At 48.4% G+C, this 18,049-nt stretch overlaps 1 protein-coding gene across 6 annotated transcripts in view; it reads left to right on the top strand.

Moving 5' to 3' along the window:
- The window catches only part of ST3GAL3 (ST3 beta-galactoside alpha-2,3-sialyltransferase 3), a 194,271-nt gene that overhangs the window by 170,684 nt on the left and 5,538 nt on the right, over positions 1–18,049 (top strand). For 5 of the 6 annotated variants that reach the window (XM_063343468.1, XM_063343469.1, XM_063343467.1 and 2 more), the window contains one exon: positions 5,880–6,026. The exons of the other annotated variant lie outside the window; for it this stretch is intronic. In XM_063343468.1, coding sequence (XP_063199538.1) covers positions 5,880–6,026 — 147 coding nt within the window. The remainder of the gene's footprint in view (positions 1–5,879; positions 6,027–18,049) is intronic. 6 annotated transcript variants of the gene reach the window in all.

Raw genomic sequence — 18,049 nt, 5'->3', positions numbered from 1 at the left:
TTAAATGGCAGAACGGAAACCTGCTGGGCAGCTGGCTTGTCGTGTCTCCAGCCACAGGCCTCTGGCCCTTCCCTTTTGCTCTGCTGTTGACTGCCAGTTCTGGAGGCTCTCTCCTGCTTACGGCAAGGGATACCTAAGGGAAGTGAAGGAAGAGTGTTGGAGATGCTCTGCTTTATCCTTTGAAGCCAAATATTGCAACTGATTCTGTGCCTGGATGGAGGTAGCTGTGGGGGCAGCACTGTGGGTTGTTACCTCCTGTGACAGGGACCACTCTGCAGGTAGTTGTCTGCTCACAATAAGTGATGCTAAATTGTTTTTTATGCCATATTTCCAAAGTTGCCAGCTAAGGGAAGCAAAGAGTAGGTTTGGGGTTGTTCCTATGCAAACGTAAATGAACAAAAAGAAAATGCAGCGGCTGTTGTCTATAGCATATGATGCTATTATAGTTTTGTTCTGTATTTCTTTTGTTTTGACTTTATTGCTGTTAGGTCTGTAACCAATAAAACTAAGGTAGCAATTTTTCCTAGGTGATCAATTCTTCAAGTTTTTCCTCAAATAAATTAATACAGTAGTTAAACTAATTTGAATATCTGGTTGCATTATTGTTTTTAGGGAATTTATTCTTTAGCAATGCCTTGCCCTTTTAGTGAAAAAGGTAACAATTGGAATAGTCTGAACAGTCCAATATGTCTTACTCCGAGCTAAGTAAAATCCCATAAATAACTGGAATTCATTTAACATATTAAGGGAGTCAAATATTTCTAAAAACAGATTTACAGCAGTCATTTCCTTCCAGTCCAGCAGGCAGTGACACAGAAATGACCCGGGCATGGAATGAAAAGCAGTGCGAGCTTTTCACATGCACCAAGCAAAGAGCAGTTACAGTCCCCTGGTTCAGTTGCCAGCACTGGATCTCCAGCGCAAGCCCATGAGGTGGTGCTCAGCCCCCAGTAAGTCCAAAGGAGGGCTGGTGTTCATTTCTGCTGGCTGGCTCTTTTCTTGCATGAGTAGAAGTCAGTCTTTAAAGCCTCTTCAGGGGGACCAATGGGAGATGAAACAGCAATGTCTTGAGGGGAAGCCTTTTATCTTTCCCCTTGCAGCGGAGAAGAGTGGAGGAGCAGTTGGGAGAACCTGTCCTATGTCTGTCTGTACTGCTAGAGGCATTTCTGGTCCCCTGACCTCGTGATGCAGCCTGGCTGTGATTGCACCGCACAGAGCTTGCGGTGATCCCCGACACAGCACAAGACTGGACGTCTTTGCCTGTCTTGCCTTTATGCTTTTTTTCACCCAGGATCCACCACGCATGGGCTCACCTCCCCTGGAAGGAGCCGTGCTCCAGATGCACAGGCAGCCTTTGCCCAGCGCTGCTGTGGTGACGCATCGCTCACCGCTGCTGTGTTTGCTGCTTCTGTTTGTCAGATGGCCTTTTGGTGTCATCTCTGGCTCGTCTGTCAGTGTGCTGCGTTCTCTCAAATGGGACCAGGCAAAGGGCTAATCCCTGGGGAGCGTTATATTAGATATTACATTTTCCAGATGTTTGGGCTTAGACAAGCAGGCCAGGCTTGGAAATGTGGACTGTCCATTCAGGCCACGTTATCCAAGGAGGTTGCCCTTGCAGTTGTTTACCAGTGCTGGAGAGGGGATGCTGAACCTGGTGGCCACCATTGGTAGGACAGAAACCTATGAGAACGCAGTAGGGAGTACACAGCTTGCAAGGCCAAGTTCAAGGCTTGTGGCAGGGAACTGGCAGGGAGAGAGGACTGCCAATGTTTTCTGGGGTCTTGCCATTCCCAGCTTTCCCTGGTGGGCACCAGTTCAGGTCAGACACTCATCGTGGCCACATCTGGAGCAGTGGTCCTGCTGGGCCACTCCAGGCAGCCCCATGCTGTGGCCTGGCCTGCACTGGCCAGTCTTTGTGTGGCTGGGAAGCATCCCAGGAGGCTCCTGCCTCGGCACTGGCCACTGTTGGGCAGCTGTTCTTCAACCATTTGGTTGAAAGCAGCATTGCTTGTTGGTACAGGAATACCCAGGCACAGAGAGGGCCATGAGCAGGAAGACAGGCTTTGAGCTGGTCCAACCCCAGATTATTACTCCTGAGGCGGGATGTTGCGATTTTGGGTTTTTTTCCTCAGCAATGGCCTAGAATAACAAGAGGCCTGCTCAGTTGTTTGAGAGAGTTTTATTTTCATAACTTAGTGCAAGAGGTGTGGTGGTTGTTTTGGTATGTCTTTCGGGCACGGCACAAGGGTGTGTGTGGTGAGATAGCACTGACGCATTGTGCAGGGCATAGCAAGCCAGGTTTGGCACAGCAATGTCCATGATGCCTAACTTCTTTTGGAGCGACTTGTCCCCCAACTTGCCCCAAAGGTTCTATGTGGTTCATTAGGTCCAGATTACAGTTTAGCAGCAAATGAATTTACATGTCTGTGTACGACCAGGAGAGCTCAGAAACACTGTAGATGCAGCTAGAGAATAAGTATAACCATTTCCTCCCTCTGATACATGTCCCCTCTCATTTGCACTCCTCTGCTGAGAGGAGAGCCCTTTCCCCTGGACCTGGAGAACACTGCTGAGTTGGCTTCTCTGCAGCACAGCCTGGGACACATCCCTAGATCCTACAGAGTCTTTTCTTTCCCGTGCCGCAACCTGGACATGAGGCAGTGCTTCATTTTCAGCAGAGGGAAGGAGTAGCAGAAGCTCAGCAGGCTGTCACAAGAGAAAACAGCTCAGTTCCTGTAGTTTAAACCAAATCAGAACCAAAACACTATATTGCCTTACTAATGACATGCAGTTAACCGGCAATCATGCTTCTTTTATACTTATGTTCAAGCTGGCTCCTTTTTTTTTTTTTTCCAAGTCTCTCTAATTTCCCCGGTTACTGTTTAATCCGTCTGGTGGATGGTTACTTCTGCTTTAACGGAGCAAATGTCCAGTTGCCTGTATTTGATCCAGGCACATGTGGGTGCACACAGTTTGTACTCATATTCTTCTTTTAGCAGGTGCTGTTATCCACACCGTTTACTAAGGGTGGGCTCTACAAGCACCCCTGTGCTGCCCAAACAGTTACTGCCCTCAGTGAATAGCAGGGATAATTCTTACATATTTTCTAGGTGGTCTTCTCTAGCCCACGCGGTTCTGACTGCAGCAGTGGGACGTGAGGCTGTGTCTCAGCAGTGAAGGTGTGAGTGAATGGCTGCAGATCCCTGTCTTCAAGGGGGGGACACGCGCTAGGCTGTAGCTACCATAGTATTGGAGAGTGCTAACATCAATAAGGCATAATTTAATTAAAAACTGCCATCAGATCATCAGTTTCTGAGTGTGATTTTTTTGCTAAGGGCACCGTGTGATCTCGTACTAGTTGTAGGGGCCAAACCAGATACACCTACCACAATCTGAGAGGTCAGGAAGTCCTTGGTAGTATTTGGTATTTCAGTCATTTTTGAGAGAGTAGCAGGCAGTACCGAGATACTGGCATGTCAGGAGTTACTGAAGAACTGAAGCAGATAAGAAAATTATTTCCTATTTTTCCATAAAGACCATTGGAGGTATTATATGTAGAAAAAAAGACAGGCAGATAATTTGGTGACCAAAAGAAAGTTCACATTTGATTTCTGTAATCTGTTAATCTCGAAACAGATATAAGAATATGCTTGAAAGAAAGTTATGGTAGTTTGGCAGTCCTCCCGTAAGGTTGGGTAGGATGATTAATTCTTTGTGGTTTGTAAGACTCACATTAGAAAGTTAGCTCTTAAATGTTAACTTTGCCAGTGAAATTCCCTCCAGGCAAAGACCCTGTATGTCCCTTGAGCTGTACCGTGGGAATGGGCCCAGTGCAATTGTGGGTGGTGTTAACGCCGTCGTATTCCCAACGATGATACGTTCTCAAGGACATAACCATTTACTCGCTATGTTTTGGACACTGTAACTACAGCTCGGCTGAGGGAAAGGGTTTTGTGGCAAGTTCCCTTACCAGCTGATGCAATTCCACTGACATCCGAATGTAATCTCCTATGTAAAACATAAAGCTGAGAATATCGGAATTTGAACTGCCATGTCTGGGAAGACAGGATGTTCTTGCATATTTTGAAATTTGGGGGAATTTTCTTATCCTTGCCTAATACACTTTTTTCAATTTTTTTTAAACCCCTCCTTGATGTTTTATGGCTGCCAGGGAATTAACAATTAACTAAAGTAACCAGAATAAAAACAATATTGCTTGTGGTGAGCATCAATTGAAATTAAGGAGTGAGTACAAAATGACTCTGATGTTTTTCCTAACATCTAGAGCTGGCACAGGAGGATGTAGTAAGGTCTTTTCATTCCATATGGGCACTATTACAGTTGCACTGCAAATTTTTGGGTTTAATGTCTCACTGTTTTAGCCACAAGCAGTTTTTGGGCATTTGTCTTCAAATTGGTGTAATTCCAGTGCACTGTAGTGGCGTTCTCCATAGCACACGGGTTGTGCACCCAGCTCTGCGCATCTCAGCTAGGGGATGGGTGGCGTTCTTTGCTTGCAGAATGTTGGGACTGGTCAGGTAGTCAGAAGTGAGCAAGGTAGTGTGCTGCCAAAAGCCAGTTCCTTTGAAGGAGAGGCAGAAACTCAAAACACTGTGTTCCCAGACTGTTACAAACATCAGGTGAACTGCAATAGCATTGCTCACGGGATCAGGGTAGACCATTTTAAATGCAAAATGTAAGCGTGCAGTTGGTTTCTACCTCTCAGCGAAGAGGCTGTCACCCTTGGTGACTGTCTCAGCATGTCCTCTGAATTCGTGATACTTTTGATACAGCCGGTGTTGGATGCTCTACAAATGAAGATAAGACATGTGGGTGGATTTCTCAGCCTCTCCCTAGCCCCTGGGGTAAAGCTACCTCTGGCTTCATCTGGCTAAAGGGGAGCTAGAAAAGTCTGTGAGCTAGGGTTTTGCACTGGAAACGCTGGTCCGTCACAGCGGTCGTGTTCATCTGAACGCACAGGAGGAGCTGCAGCCGTACAGCACCACTGTCATAGGGTCTTGGCGGAATCCAGATGAAATGGGAAGGGCTGAGGCTGGACTTTTAGTGCAAATGGCAGGTCAGCAGATGGGAGAGGACAGGCGGGGTGTCCCTGCTCAGGGTGCTCGCACCCATCTCTGACTGGCTTCCCACTGCTGCTTGTCTTCCCACTGTGCTGTGGTGAGGAAGGCTGTGGCACAGGCCAGAGGGTCCTTTGCCTGTGGGGGTGCCCCTGAGCAAAGGAAGGGGGCTCGGTGCACACTGCCTGGGTCTGCTTGATCTCCTCTCCATCTCCCAGAGCTGTTAAACAGCCTCCTTAAATGGCTCTTGCCATCAGTAAAATAAGGAGTTTGTACTGTTCCTCACTTCTGCTCCTGTGTGGTGGCCCATTTGGGATAAGTATTCTTCTTTAGCCTAGCTGGAAGCCAGTAACGTGCATAGAATTTGTAATCCAGTATCTGTGTCTTTTAATTTCAGAAAACTAACGTATCCACTGTGATTCATCCTCCAGCTCGTCTGCTGCCCCGTTCTTGGGATAGCAAAGTCGTGGAAGGGGAGTCTGACCATTTGCATTAGTCCCTCTGCCCTTCAATACCCCCCTGGAGAGTCAGGTCATAGAGCCTCAAACAAGAGCTGCTGCTTTTGTGCCAGATGCTTTGCAGGAAGCTGGCTACCATATGATTTTCTTTACAAGCTGGGAGGCTGTTGACCCCTCAAACTGACATTGGGCAGCTGATTTGCAGATATAGCCAAATACCCTGTTCCTGATTTTCTGCATAGTAGCAGCAGTGTCCCTGTGAGCAGAGACAATAAGGGGAAATATTTGATTATAGAAATGGCAACCTGCTAATGACTTCCATTCCTGCTTTCTCTCCTCTCAGAACATCCCCACCTTGGGAAGCGTAGCAATAACCATGGCGCTCCACAACTGTGATGAGGTGGCGGTAGCTGGGTTTGGCTATGACATGAGTTCACCCAATGCACCGCTGCACTACTATGAGAACATCAAGATGTCTGCCATCAAAGAGGTAGGGAGCTCCTGCCGAGCACATCTTCCTTCCCAGCCCGCCGACCGCCCCGACTCCAGAGCCTGACTGGGATGGTGATGTCAACTTACAGCTTTCCTGTATGGGTCAAAACACAGCTCCACCCATGCGTTTGCCTGTAAAATTCTAGATATTCTCCCAAGTGCAATGTGTGATAAAAACGGTTGTTTCTGCTGGGAAAAAGTTCTCTGGAATGTGTATATAATGTGATTCCTTCTTCGAGCAGCAGGGAAAAGATTCACATAAACATCAATTCAAGTAGGGTGAAAGGGAGCAATTCAGCTCTGTGGTTGAAAAGATGTAGCTTCCTCCTGCTTTTTGATCCATGGTATTGTTCTCTAATCCATAGGCTTCTTTTGCTAGATGATCCCCTCCTTAGCCCCTGTGAAATGTGGGGGAGGTGAGATTAGCCCGGGTTAGCTCTCATCTGACTGTTCAGCAGCAGTTAGCTAGTGTAAACACATCACGGCTCCGTGGAGAGTGCTCTTTAAAGCCAGATCTACACTAGAAACATTTGCTGGTACTATCACAGTGAGATGAATGGCATTTTTAGAGGAACAAAAGCCCTCACGTTGGTATAATGCAGCACTATAAAGGCGCTCTTTCAGGTCTGTCCATTTGCTGTACCAAACTAGAGCAAACTTGGACACTGGTGAAAGCTTCTATAGTGGGAAGGTTTGCCGCTTTTTTGTTAGAGCTCAATCTTTCCCAGCACAGATGTGGCCCAGGTCTTTCTAAGATTGCTTCCCCCCTCTTCATTGGCTCCTAGGTAGGAAAAGTTTCTCCATCCTACTCCATGTTGTGAGAAGTTGTATTGTTCACGGACAGTAGCGGTCTCCTGGCACTCAGCATTTGTTCACCTCGAGCACTTTGCCATTGATCCAGGCCAGGAGGGAAGCTGGGAAGTTGTGTTTTTCCAAATCGCGAGATTGTATCTGTCTTAGGACTCTCACAGGCTGCAGGCTGCCTGACCCTGGGCAGACTCGGAGGAATTAGAAATCAGTGATTAGTCAACTTGAAAAATGAGAGGAGCATGTCTAATTATCAGAGTAATGAGGCTTTGGAAAAACCTCTGAGCAGAGGACAAGAAAACAAACTGAGTTTGGGAAAAGACTGAGAGGAGGTCCCCTGTATATCAAGGGCCTGGACATTTTAGTCCTGAGGTACCTTCTGGGCCTGTGGAGGTAGCGAGAAAGTCTGCCTTGCTCAGTGGAATAACCATGGATTTAGTCTGTCCTGGCTGGGAAAGTGAGTGCCCATTTACAGGATTTAAGGGGTACGTCCAGAGAGGAAAACTGAATTGAGTCACTATGTAAAGAGGTGGTGTCCGGCTTGTGAAATCCCCGAATGGAAAATAGCTGAGGAATATCGTTCTTGCATTAGTAGAGAAGGTATTACCATTGGCTTGCCCAGTTCTGATTTCTCTGGGCATCTGCTTTTAACCACTGTCTGAGACAGGACCCTCGGCTGCCCAGGCTCAGGTCTGAGTCGGTGCAGCTTCCAGCAAAGACACGACTACCCCAGAGTGAAAATGGATGCAGATGCCTGACTCCAGCAGTGGGTACAGAGACCGTTCATGAAAGTTTCAGGAAAAAAGCTTTTGTCTCTGGTGCCACTGTGTCCACTCTGGTGAATCGGCTGCCTTTGGTGGAGAATCATTCTTGCTCAGTTGTTCGTCCTGCCCCATAAGGGTGTCAGTCCCAGGACTGCTCTTGGACATGGAGACGGTCACAGCGGGTGTCCCGTGCCAAGCCTGTTTTGCAACCTGGTAGGTGTCTCTGACGTCCTGTGACGTGCACAGGAGCTGACAAGAGTGAAGTCATCTTGCTCTTGATCCTTACGTGATTCAATGGGAAAAGCTGGCAAAAAGAGATGGGTGGCAGAGTCTCTGGTTGAAGTCACCAGTCCAGATCACTTGGATCTTTGATTCGGGAGGCCAGCACCCTGGGTGGGATGCAGAAGGCAGTGGAAGGCAGGAGAGAATCACTCTTGAGCACCATATGTAGTCTCAAGAATAAACCTTGCATGGCACAGGGCAGTAGATGAGGATGTGAAATGCAACCAGTAGGGTCTCCTAGAGAGACCAGTTGGTGCCTGGTTTGTCAGGCCTCTGCTGTCTGGAAGCTGTCAGTCATCGTGTCCAGGATGTTCTGTATGGAGGTGAGGGAGCGTTGAAAGGTTCTGGTAAAGCCTCACTAATTCAGATGTCAGTGGATTTGTTTCTGCAGCCAGGGTTGTTGATGGGAGCTCTGCAGGCCAGCGGAGCTGGTTCTAGGAGGAAGGTTCCTGTTCCACTTGAAGGCTGGTTATCTGATATGTATCTGCCCACCTAATCCGCACATCCTCACCCACAGGCTCCTCTTACATTTCGCTGCCCTTGTACAAGAAAAGCCATCTGTCCCCAAGTATCAATAATTAATGCTCCTCCTGCCTCTGCCCCTCCCAATATGACAAATTGTTTGTGATATCGTGGAATGTGAAGAGCAGGGAGAGGATTGCATTTCTTTCTTTCCCATTTAATATTAATGGTAGCTGGTAATTGTTGGTCACCTGAGGGTGAAGTTGAAAGGTGAAGGGCATGATAGTTGGGTTGTGTCTTCTGCAGTTGCCCTCAAATGGAGATTTGCCCCAGTCTAGACTGGAAGCACTCTGCACACTCCACTTGAAGAGAGACCTGCATGTCGTTTGCAAATTGGGAGGCTGCCCTGCGTTAGCATCTTGTGCCCAACATTACCCTTGGCATTAGTGAAAGAAGACTGATCCACAGCCAAGCTCCACCAAGGTTTTCGTCTGTTCCTTCTACTATGACACCCAAAGGCTCAACAGCATTTTCCTCAGTGTTACTTCTGGACATAATCCTGGAGAGTCCAGTTTAGTTCTTCCTGGTCCTCCTCTACACCTCAGCCTCAAAAGGAGACACTAAAGCAGGCTGTGCCTTGAAATTATGCAAGTATCGTCTTTGTTCTCTGTCTGGCCTGCAGACCCACGCAGGCTGGAGTACTCCTTCCTGGGTAGGGGAGCAGAAAAGGTTTAATGTAGCAACATCACAGCACTGAAACAATTGCCAGGGGATGCAGCTGTTCCACCATAGCTAGCATCTCAGGCAGGAGCCCTTGCAGTTTGACTAGGCTTTGGTGGGACAGAACCTCTGTTTCTGAAGTTCAAATCTTTTTCCCTGACTGCCGGGCTCCTCCAGCCTGGATGACCAAAAATCTTCAGTGTTTAAGCTTGGAGAGCAGCTGTAGGGAAGCACTCCAGCTCCACCCTGAAACCATCACTGTCTTTACACAGAAAATGTAAACACCATCAGCGTCCTGGGTCTGGAGGTGCCACACGTGTGTGTGTGGCTCGTGGGAGCCTCCTTGGGAACATCCATTGAGCCCTTTCGCTTGCCTGGTGTCCGCAGAGGAAACGGGCCTGCCGGCGAGCATGTGTCCTCTGGGCAAGGTGTGTCACTGATTTACACTTGAGGGCTGCTTGACATCTCTCTGGACACCCTTGAAACCCCGTGACTCATCTCTGAGGAATTTGTTCTGATTACATAAAAAAAGCCAGCAGAATGCGCTCGCTTGCTCACAGCTGGGCGGAGATGCCTCTCCCATGCCAAGACTGAGGTGATAAAATCTCTGTGGAAATGAATGTGATTTTTCCTGTGCTCTTTGGGACCAGTGGCCTAATTTCCAGGAGGCGAAACAGGCAACCCCAGTGTATATTTTTGGTTAGTCTTTGCTTTCCCTGCAGGGGTAAAAGCCCTCAAGGTCCAAGATTGCGCTGCAGTTGCTACCGCAGGAGGCAGCTGCCTCCGCTGCCTCTTCCCGAGGGCTGGGCAGGCGTTTTCTGCCCCAGAGGAAAAGGCTCTGCCAGGAGCCAGATGCTCTTAGACCTTCATCGATGTTACCAGTCAGGGGGAGGTATATATGGTCTTGGGACCCTGGTCAGTAGTATGGCTGCAAAACACACATGCATTCTCCTGTGCTTGTGAATGCTCACAGGGGTAAATTGCTCTGGTTTAGTCCTGGATGGGTTCCTTACCCTCTGTCCTGGGTAGCTCAGCATGCTCCAGCCAGGGTATATCCAGGCAGACCTGGTGGAGAAGACCCTTTTTCTGTTCAGAAGCGTGCTCCAGAGAGCTGGAAGCACTCTGGTGCAGTGCCTTCAGTTTCAGGCTGTGAGCTGGGAGATCAGTGCTTGCGGGGCAAAACTGCCCCTCAAGTCCCAGCTCCGCTGCCCGGCACCTTCTCTCCTTGTCTGTCCTCTTTTCCCACTGCAGCCGGGGGTGCAGGGTCCCTGGCTGGCACTTCTTGCAGGGGTTTTCTGGGCAGTATGAAGACACTCTGCTGTTCTCTGGTCTGTTACTGGAAGACCCCTGCCCAATAGACCCCGTGCTGTTGTGTAAATTCTCACAGGTGATTTTTCAGCTCTGATCCTGTCTCTTTAAGTTACAAAATGCAGAACGTCCAAGTGTGTCATCTCCCTTCAGTTACTGTTTTCCCTATTGCCAATAACTTTGCAACAGCTTTCGACCCTTGCCTGCTTCCATGAATGCTGTACAGAAAATGATTGAGTCTTTGCCAAGGTGTCTGCTCACTTGTTTCTGTTTTCATGGCAATGAGCCCATCGGAGCTAAATTTTGATATAGTTTATTGTATTTTTATTTCTTGCTTAGGTCCTGTAATGCTTCCTGCCCAAACTCTCCATAAAAGTATATTTTTATCGCAGGCCACTGTCTTCTATTAATGTAGAAGTGTCATATTCACTGGGAACATAGCGAAGGAAACATGGATATGTTTCCATGAGGTGAGGAAAAAGGGAATAATTTTAAATCACAGTGAAGGCTTTTCCAGATAAAAAAATATGAATGAACCTGCCTATAAGGGTTACAATAGACCTTCATTGCTAAGGGCAAAACAGGCTAGTGTTTCAGGCAGAAATTATTTCAGGATGGGAAAGTAACAGTGTTTAGAACAGTAAAAACATATCCGTAAAGAGTTGATGAAACAGAGGGTAGGAGCCTGTGCTAATTCATGGGAACGAAGCACGAGACTGGCTCCCAGCATCCCTCCTCCATGTGCTCTGCCCGGAGCCTGGCAGCACACAGCCTTCCCCGACCTCGTGAGCCAGAGGTGAGCTTCAGTCTCCTCATTTCTTGCAGGAGCAAGAACGTGAGCAAGGAGTCACCTCGGATGCCACGCAGGGAGCACCCCAAGCTGTCTTCTCAGCAGCTGGCTGCAGACTGCCTCACACACTTGCAGTTGGTAAAAATGGATAACACGTGGTTAAAAGCCACCCTTATCCATCCAGAGCCCATCTGTGGCATTTGTGTCGCACGGTGGAGTGCAAACTGGTCTCCTTTTCACTGTAGAAGCAGATCAAGCGGCAATGCCGATGCTGTCGGAGGTGTCAGCTCCTTTGATACAGCTGTGCCTGGCACTTCAGTGACTCGCTGCCTGACCCGAGGGGGAGGTGGCGCGACTGCCTTTGATGGCTTCTTTCTGATCGTTGGCTCCATTTCCCCAGCAGCTCTTTGTGGGATGCTGGAGGACACCATCTTGTAACACTTCTTATTCAGCCTGTGTAAGGGCTGTCACAAGGGCCAGGGGAGGTGGCCTGCAGCACGCAGTGACACACAGCTTTGTCTCTGTCTTTCCCCGCCAGCAGCTACCTCTCGGAATAATCCGCAAACATCAAGTTTGGAGTCTCGGCCCATAAAGGCACAAACAATAGTGCTTTATCATCATCTGGGCTCTCTCTGTGAAGCTGTCCTTTGCATTTTAAATCACCACAAGTTGCTTGGGAGGGGGTGGTTGGGCTGCTTCGGGCCTCCAAGTACCTTAAAGTTTGCGGTAGCCAACAAGAAGAACAAAACTCCTTTGAAAGCCAGGCAGATGTCTAGCCTGGTGATTTATAGACTGAAAACACAGCTATTCGAGCCTGGCTGATGAATTGCGATTGGAGTACAAGGAATGGTGCAGACTGAAATGGAGGTCAGCTTTGGAGGGGGAGGTTAGGGGCTGGGGCAGGGGGACCTCTGAAAGGGCAGTGCTTTTTCTTGGGGCCGGCAGTGATGACTGATGAGGTTTATACATTTTTGTCTTTGTTTAAAAGCCACCTGTTTGACAGCGTTTTGGCTGAATGAAGGCCTCACATGCTGTTCCTGTGCATAAGAACTGTGTGTCTATGTAATAGAAATCTGGAAAAGATTGATGGAATAGCAGTCATGACCGGAGCCCAGGTATTGCCTTGTTCAGTAGGACAGAAGTACGGTAACACTCGTCGGGTATCACCATGCGCTAATAACAGCCAGGAAGGTAAGGCTGTACGTGGACAAAAACAGAATTAGGGTTTGGACAAGATCTCTGTAGGAAAAGACAGTAGAAGATGTACAGGGCTGTGCTAGAGCCCAGCTGCTGACCCCAACATTGAACACAGACCCTCTGTAGGGGTGCTGGGTACCTCCAGAAACCACGCTCTCACCGATGCGCGTTGGCAGCCAGTATTACTGTCAAGGGGTGAGCCCAGGTATTGCGAGATGCATTAGCTGGGACAGCTCTTCTCACCAACCATGAGGGCAAAAGAAGAGCTGATAGTCTTTCCGAGATGTTTTTAGCAGGCATGAAGACCTTGCAGAGGGACGTTTTGGGAAATAGCCTTTGATCAAGTGCCTTCACGGTTACATTAAATGGAAAGGCAACAGAAGGGATGGTATGACTCGGATTTTGCTTCCAAAAGGAGGGAGCTTGATAAGCAGGGCTGTATCAGACTGTGGGGTGGCACTCAGCGGTGCTGGCGGGGTCATCAGTGGAACTGGGACATGTCTTCATAATTTAGGCCTAGCCTAGGAGAATAGGCTACCAAAAGCAGATGCACTGAAGAGCTTTTGGACTCACTGTAGACTTGATATCTTTTTCTTTTTTTTGCGTCAAAAGTGCAAAAAGGCTGTAGACATAACTTCATGAACAACGGCTTCACAGTGGTGTTAGAAATAACAGAGGAGTGGGAGAGAGCATCCGGCAGTGAGGAGACTTCACCCTGATGGTTGGAGGGGACAAGGATAAAGCGGAAAGTGGCAAAAGTCAAGCTGAATTAGATCTTGCGAAGGAAAATAAACAAACACTGGACAGTCCCACTGCTAAACAAATACTATGTAAACAAGGAAAGAATTATCAGGACTGTGGTATCCAAGGTGGTGAAGGAAGCAGAAGGCGTAGGGATTAAATAGCCAAAGTGGGAACCACATGAATGAATATATTACCTCCGTAAGGGCAATATGATAAACGTGAGGGAAAGGGTGGCTCACAGTGAGAAGCTCATAGAAATAGAAAATGACAGGGTCAGCCGTGAAAGGCAAAAGCTGTTGAAGCTAATGCACTAGGTGTGAGAGCCTGAGAGATCTCTGCTCCAACCACTGCGCTGTTGAGCCAATTAAGCTGCAAGTCCAGAGGAAAAGGTCCTCAATAAATCTATCAGGTTACACGTGGTTCCACAGGATTAGATTGTAGTGGACATAATACCTCTTTTTCCTTTCTTTTTTGGGGGGATGGGAGTGAGGCAAGGAAAATAATCCTGTCAAATTCAGACCTCTTAATCTGACCTCAGAGGTACTATTCAGAACTTCAGAGCAGAGTTTAAATGAAAGAATAATTAAATCCTGAAAGCAAACACAACATGGATTTACCAAAGGCAGGTTACAAAAACTAATTTAATATCTTTATTTGATTAAAAGAAAAAAAAAAAAAAAAAAACGTTCTGAGGACAGAGGAAGTGTAGTAGCTCAGTCTGTCTGAAGTTCAGTTAAGCATGCAACATTGTGCCTTGTGAGATATCATTAGTTAAGCTTCACAAGCTACGGTTTAGGTGCAACACCTGTATGTGAATAGTCTCTCTGAAGGAGAACACAAAGAGCAGCACTGAATGGATGGCTGGGAGTTCCCCCGCAGGAGGTCACGTTTAGTGTTTGCTTTAATGATTTTTGGCACAGAAGGCAATGGTGTGCAAGTGGAATTTGTGATGAGACAAAACCAGGTGTGGTCAATACAGGGGAGGATCAAAATACCATCCAGGAAGACCATGAGCACCTTGAGAACAGGAGTAAACCGGGTGGCATGAAACCTAAGAGTATGAATGGAAGGTCATGGTGTTTGGGGCAATACCAGAAATTTTGATTCTAAGCTGGGGTAGCATTATTTGGCAATGGCAGAGGAGGAAAGTGCTTAGACAGGTACAAATAAATGACAGGATAATTCAGGTGTTACTGTGAAGAAAAGGCAAATACAGCTCTGGAAAGATTAGAGGAAACGACTTCTTGTAGAGAGAGAGAGAAGTGCCTCTGCATGAGGCAATGGTGAGCCTTTTTTCTGGTTCGTGAGAAGTAAATTTGGGGTAAATAGGGACAGAGGGAGCTACTGCATTTCTGGGAAATTTCTCAGTTTTCACAGGGGAAATGAACAGCCTGTTTTGCTAGAAGACATGGCTTGTTTAGCTTGGTAAAATGAAGACTGAGAAGAGATACAGTTGCTCTCTATGTATTAAGAATAAGCAGGAGCTAAAGAGCTGTTTAAAATTTCAAGTTGGCGTAAGAATGACGGGGCTTAAAGGAGCTGTGAGTTAATCTCCTAAACACGAGAAGAGGAGGGTGCCCAGCCCTCTCTGTTGTTTCAGTATGTCTGACTCCCGGTTGATGCAGATGGGACGGGGTGGTCTGCGGCGCTGCCACGTCCCAGCGGATGGACTGAGAGAGGAGGGGGCAATGGGTCCCGAAGGAGGCAGGGCACTGGTGTCATGGGAGGTGAAACTGCCATAAAACACCCAGTGTGCGTGGTCACCATCCTGGGACCAGAGCAAGGGTGTGGGCAAGGCAGAATGACGAAAAATAAGCAGCTCTACAGGTAAGGCGGTGAAGGTTAAAGGTAGAGATAAACTAGTACCAGTGGAGACTGGAAATGGGCCAGTGAAGTAACACTCGGTGCTACTGCTGTGGTTTCTGTGCAGGCTTTTTGGAAGAAATGCTGCTGACTTGCAGAAATGCAAAGGATGTGACAGAACCGAGAAACCTCCTGCTTTACAACTTGCTGGTTTTTTTGAATGCATTCCTCATTGACTTCACTCTCTCTGATTTGGTTTTCCTGTATTTTAAGATATTGCAATATACTTGATAAGTCTAATGTGCTCTGAAGCTGAGGCATTCCCAGATTGTAATTGATTACAGATGGGGAGCTTACCTTCCTCCTGGGTTGGTCTCTGAAACGTTTTCTTAGTCTTAAAATATTCTACTCGGCTTCTCTTGAAGGGACAGAGGATGTTTTGTGCTTCCTCATGGAGTTGTCAGGAAAAAAGGGACAGGTGGTGTGGGGCCTGCTGCATTTGCATAACCCTGAAAGGTGGCTTAACTGATGATAAATTTTGATCTAATAACTGTGACCAAGCGATCAGACATCAGACCCACTGCCACCTCTCTGGGATGGACAGCCATAACAGTGCATCTGCTTGCAGAGCCACTCTGCTCCTGCTGTTTCTCTCTGCACTGAAAAGAGCAAACATCCACTAATCACAGAGAGAACAGAAGCAAAGGAAATCCCAGCCTGATCCCCAAACAGCAAGAAGGGCTTTGGAGCCTCCTGGGACGTTCCTGGTGGAGCTCCCAGAAGTTCATTAACTCCGGTCGTGGGCTCGGACAAGCAGCCTGTTTGCACAAGTGGAAACAAACAGTTGGACTCAATGATCTCAAGGGTCTTTCTATGATTCTAGGATGTACCAGCCGCCCGCTCGATGTGAGCGGCAGAGGCGGGGGAGGGCAGAGCCAGTCTGCCAGGTTGCAGGAGCAGCGGTGGTGGTGATGTGTAGAGACTTGAATGCTCTGTGCTGCTCTGTCACTGTCTGGGGGTGCGGATTCATGAGAGAAAACGTGGAGTTTTCTGCTTGTGATGCTGAGGTGTAGCTTCAGGTCTTGGGGCAGGGGGTTTGTGACAGTGAACAATCCCACGTACAGGAATAGGAAACGAGGCAGTAACGGCTCAGTGTGCACGGGAGGAGAGGGTCAAAGCAGTCAGAAGGGACAGTGAGCATCTTGACAGCACAGCCAAAGCGCATCCAGCATCCGAGGGCAGGAAAAGCCTTCTTTGCAGTAGTAGCAGGAATAAGCCACCAGCGTTGCAGCTGCTTCATGTCATCATCCTCCAGGCATGGATTCTGCTCACAGTCCTCTGGTTAAAATGTCAAAATGAGCCCTCTGACAGCACAGTCGTGTCTGTGGGGACACAGGTGACCAGAGCACTGCCTGTTTCTTATTATCCTGCTGCAGCTCAGGACACTGCATCAGATGAAAGATTTCCAGGACAACTTGCCTGCAAGCTTGGTTACACAGAGCACCTCGGCTTACCCAGTGAAGGGTGGCAAAAAAGAACTTCCCCTTACAACAGACATAACGTGGTTCTGGCCCCAAAGCAAACCTGAGCCTGCCAAGACCTGGCTTTTCATGAGACCCTGCAGCCGGCTCAGAGCCCTCCCGCCTGCTGGTGGTGTGTGCTACCCAGGGTGCTATTTTAGGGTGTATACATCCTAAAACCTACTGAGTTTTAGGATGTATTTTGTTGCCTTTCCCTTTTGGGGCAATGGGAGGAAAGTGCCTGCCTCTCTGGCAGTTTTGAGAAATCTGCTCCGTCTCTTCTCCCCACTGCAGCCGCTGGTGCTGGAATGCAGCTTCCTTTGCCTGATTAGCTCTGTCTGTCAGTGGGGTGAGTCCCTCTCCTATAATCAGTAACCGGAGCTGGTGTTGAAGACATGCCTCATCCTTCCTGCCCGTGTTGCTGTCGGGTGCGGGGGGAGCAGCACTGCACCGAGCACCCTGCTAGTGTTCTTCGGGGCGGGGGGGCACAAAAGCCTGTCCTCACCAGGGAATCCTCTTCCTCTGTGGTCTTACATTCAACCACAAAACATTTGAGAGTACTGCTGCGGACACCACTAAGATGCATGGATCAAGTGGGAGGCTTAGTTCTCTTACATGTGGGTTTCTGCTTGGAAAGAGGAGTTTGTGGCGGTGCCCAGGGTGTAGAGGAGCCTGGATGCAGAACAGCCAGAGGTTTATAGGTCTTACCAGCAGCCTTGCAGTCAGTGCTGGAGCCAGACCTAGCCGTAATGTGAGAGAATGCAATTGTATCGCCCAAAGTTTTATTATCCACCTCCTGTACTTAAATTCCTGCTCCACTTGTATCTTTCACACAAGCAGATTTCCCCTTGCCACCAGATAAGGCCCTTGCATGTGGCCTGAGGTGACGTTTTAGGTGGTGTGAGTTCGCCTAGAAGTGGCTGCTTCCCCAGTTACCTTCTGTACCAAGGGACGCAAGCAGGTTGTCATGGGTGAAACCAGTTGGCTTCTCTTATGTTTGATGAGGCCAAAGGATGTGAAGGAGGGATCAGCTTGTGCTATGATGTATCAGGCACATCAGGCTCCCTGGTGCTCCAGATAGGCTTTGAACAAGAAGCCCAGCCAGATGTAAGTGGATGCATGGAGACTAGTGTTCCCAGCGTGGCCCCTGTGCCAGCAGACAGCTGCTCACTGCCTCTTGGCAGGAGCACACACACACACTTGGCTGCCTCTGCCGGTGCCGTGCATTCCTAGCAAGGGGCTGTGCTGTCAGAAGAGATGCTGCTGCATGGTGGGGGCCAAGCCCAGGCCCCCTAGCTGACATGCCACGTGTGGGACTGTTCCCAGCACTTCAGGGGATCCTGGCTGTCCTGCTCCGAGTGACAGGCACACACAGGCCTGCTCTCCCAGCTCCCTCTGCCCCGCACCGCCATCGCTCCCACTACTGCTTGCTGAAATTCATGGGTTTTTTTTCCTTTTACGAGTCAGCTTTCTTCCCAGTGCCAGTTTTCAGTTTCTGCTTTTATGCTAGCAGAAGCGAAGCACTGAGTTGTTTCTGGACAGCAGCTTTGCAGCTTAGAGATGGAGTCTTCTGCGTTTTCAGAGTCCCAAAGAGCACCAGCACAGTTTACCACCTGTGGCCCTG

Source organism: Chroicocephalus ridibundus, chromosome 8 (genome assembly GCF_963924245.1).
Source record: "Chroicocephalus ridibundus chromosome 8, bChrRid1.1, whole genome shotgun sequence".
NCBI classification, from domain to species: domain Eukaryota; kingdom Metazoa; phylum Chordata; class Aves; order Charadriiformes; family Laridae; genus Chroicocephalus; species Chroicocephalus ridibundus.
Note: the sequence above shows the minus strand (reverse complement) of the source record. Positions and strands in the feature narration are given on the sequence as shown.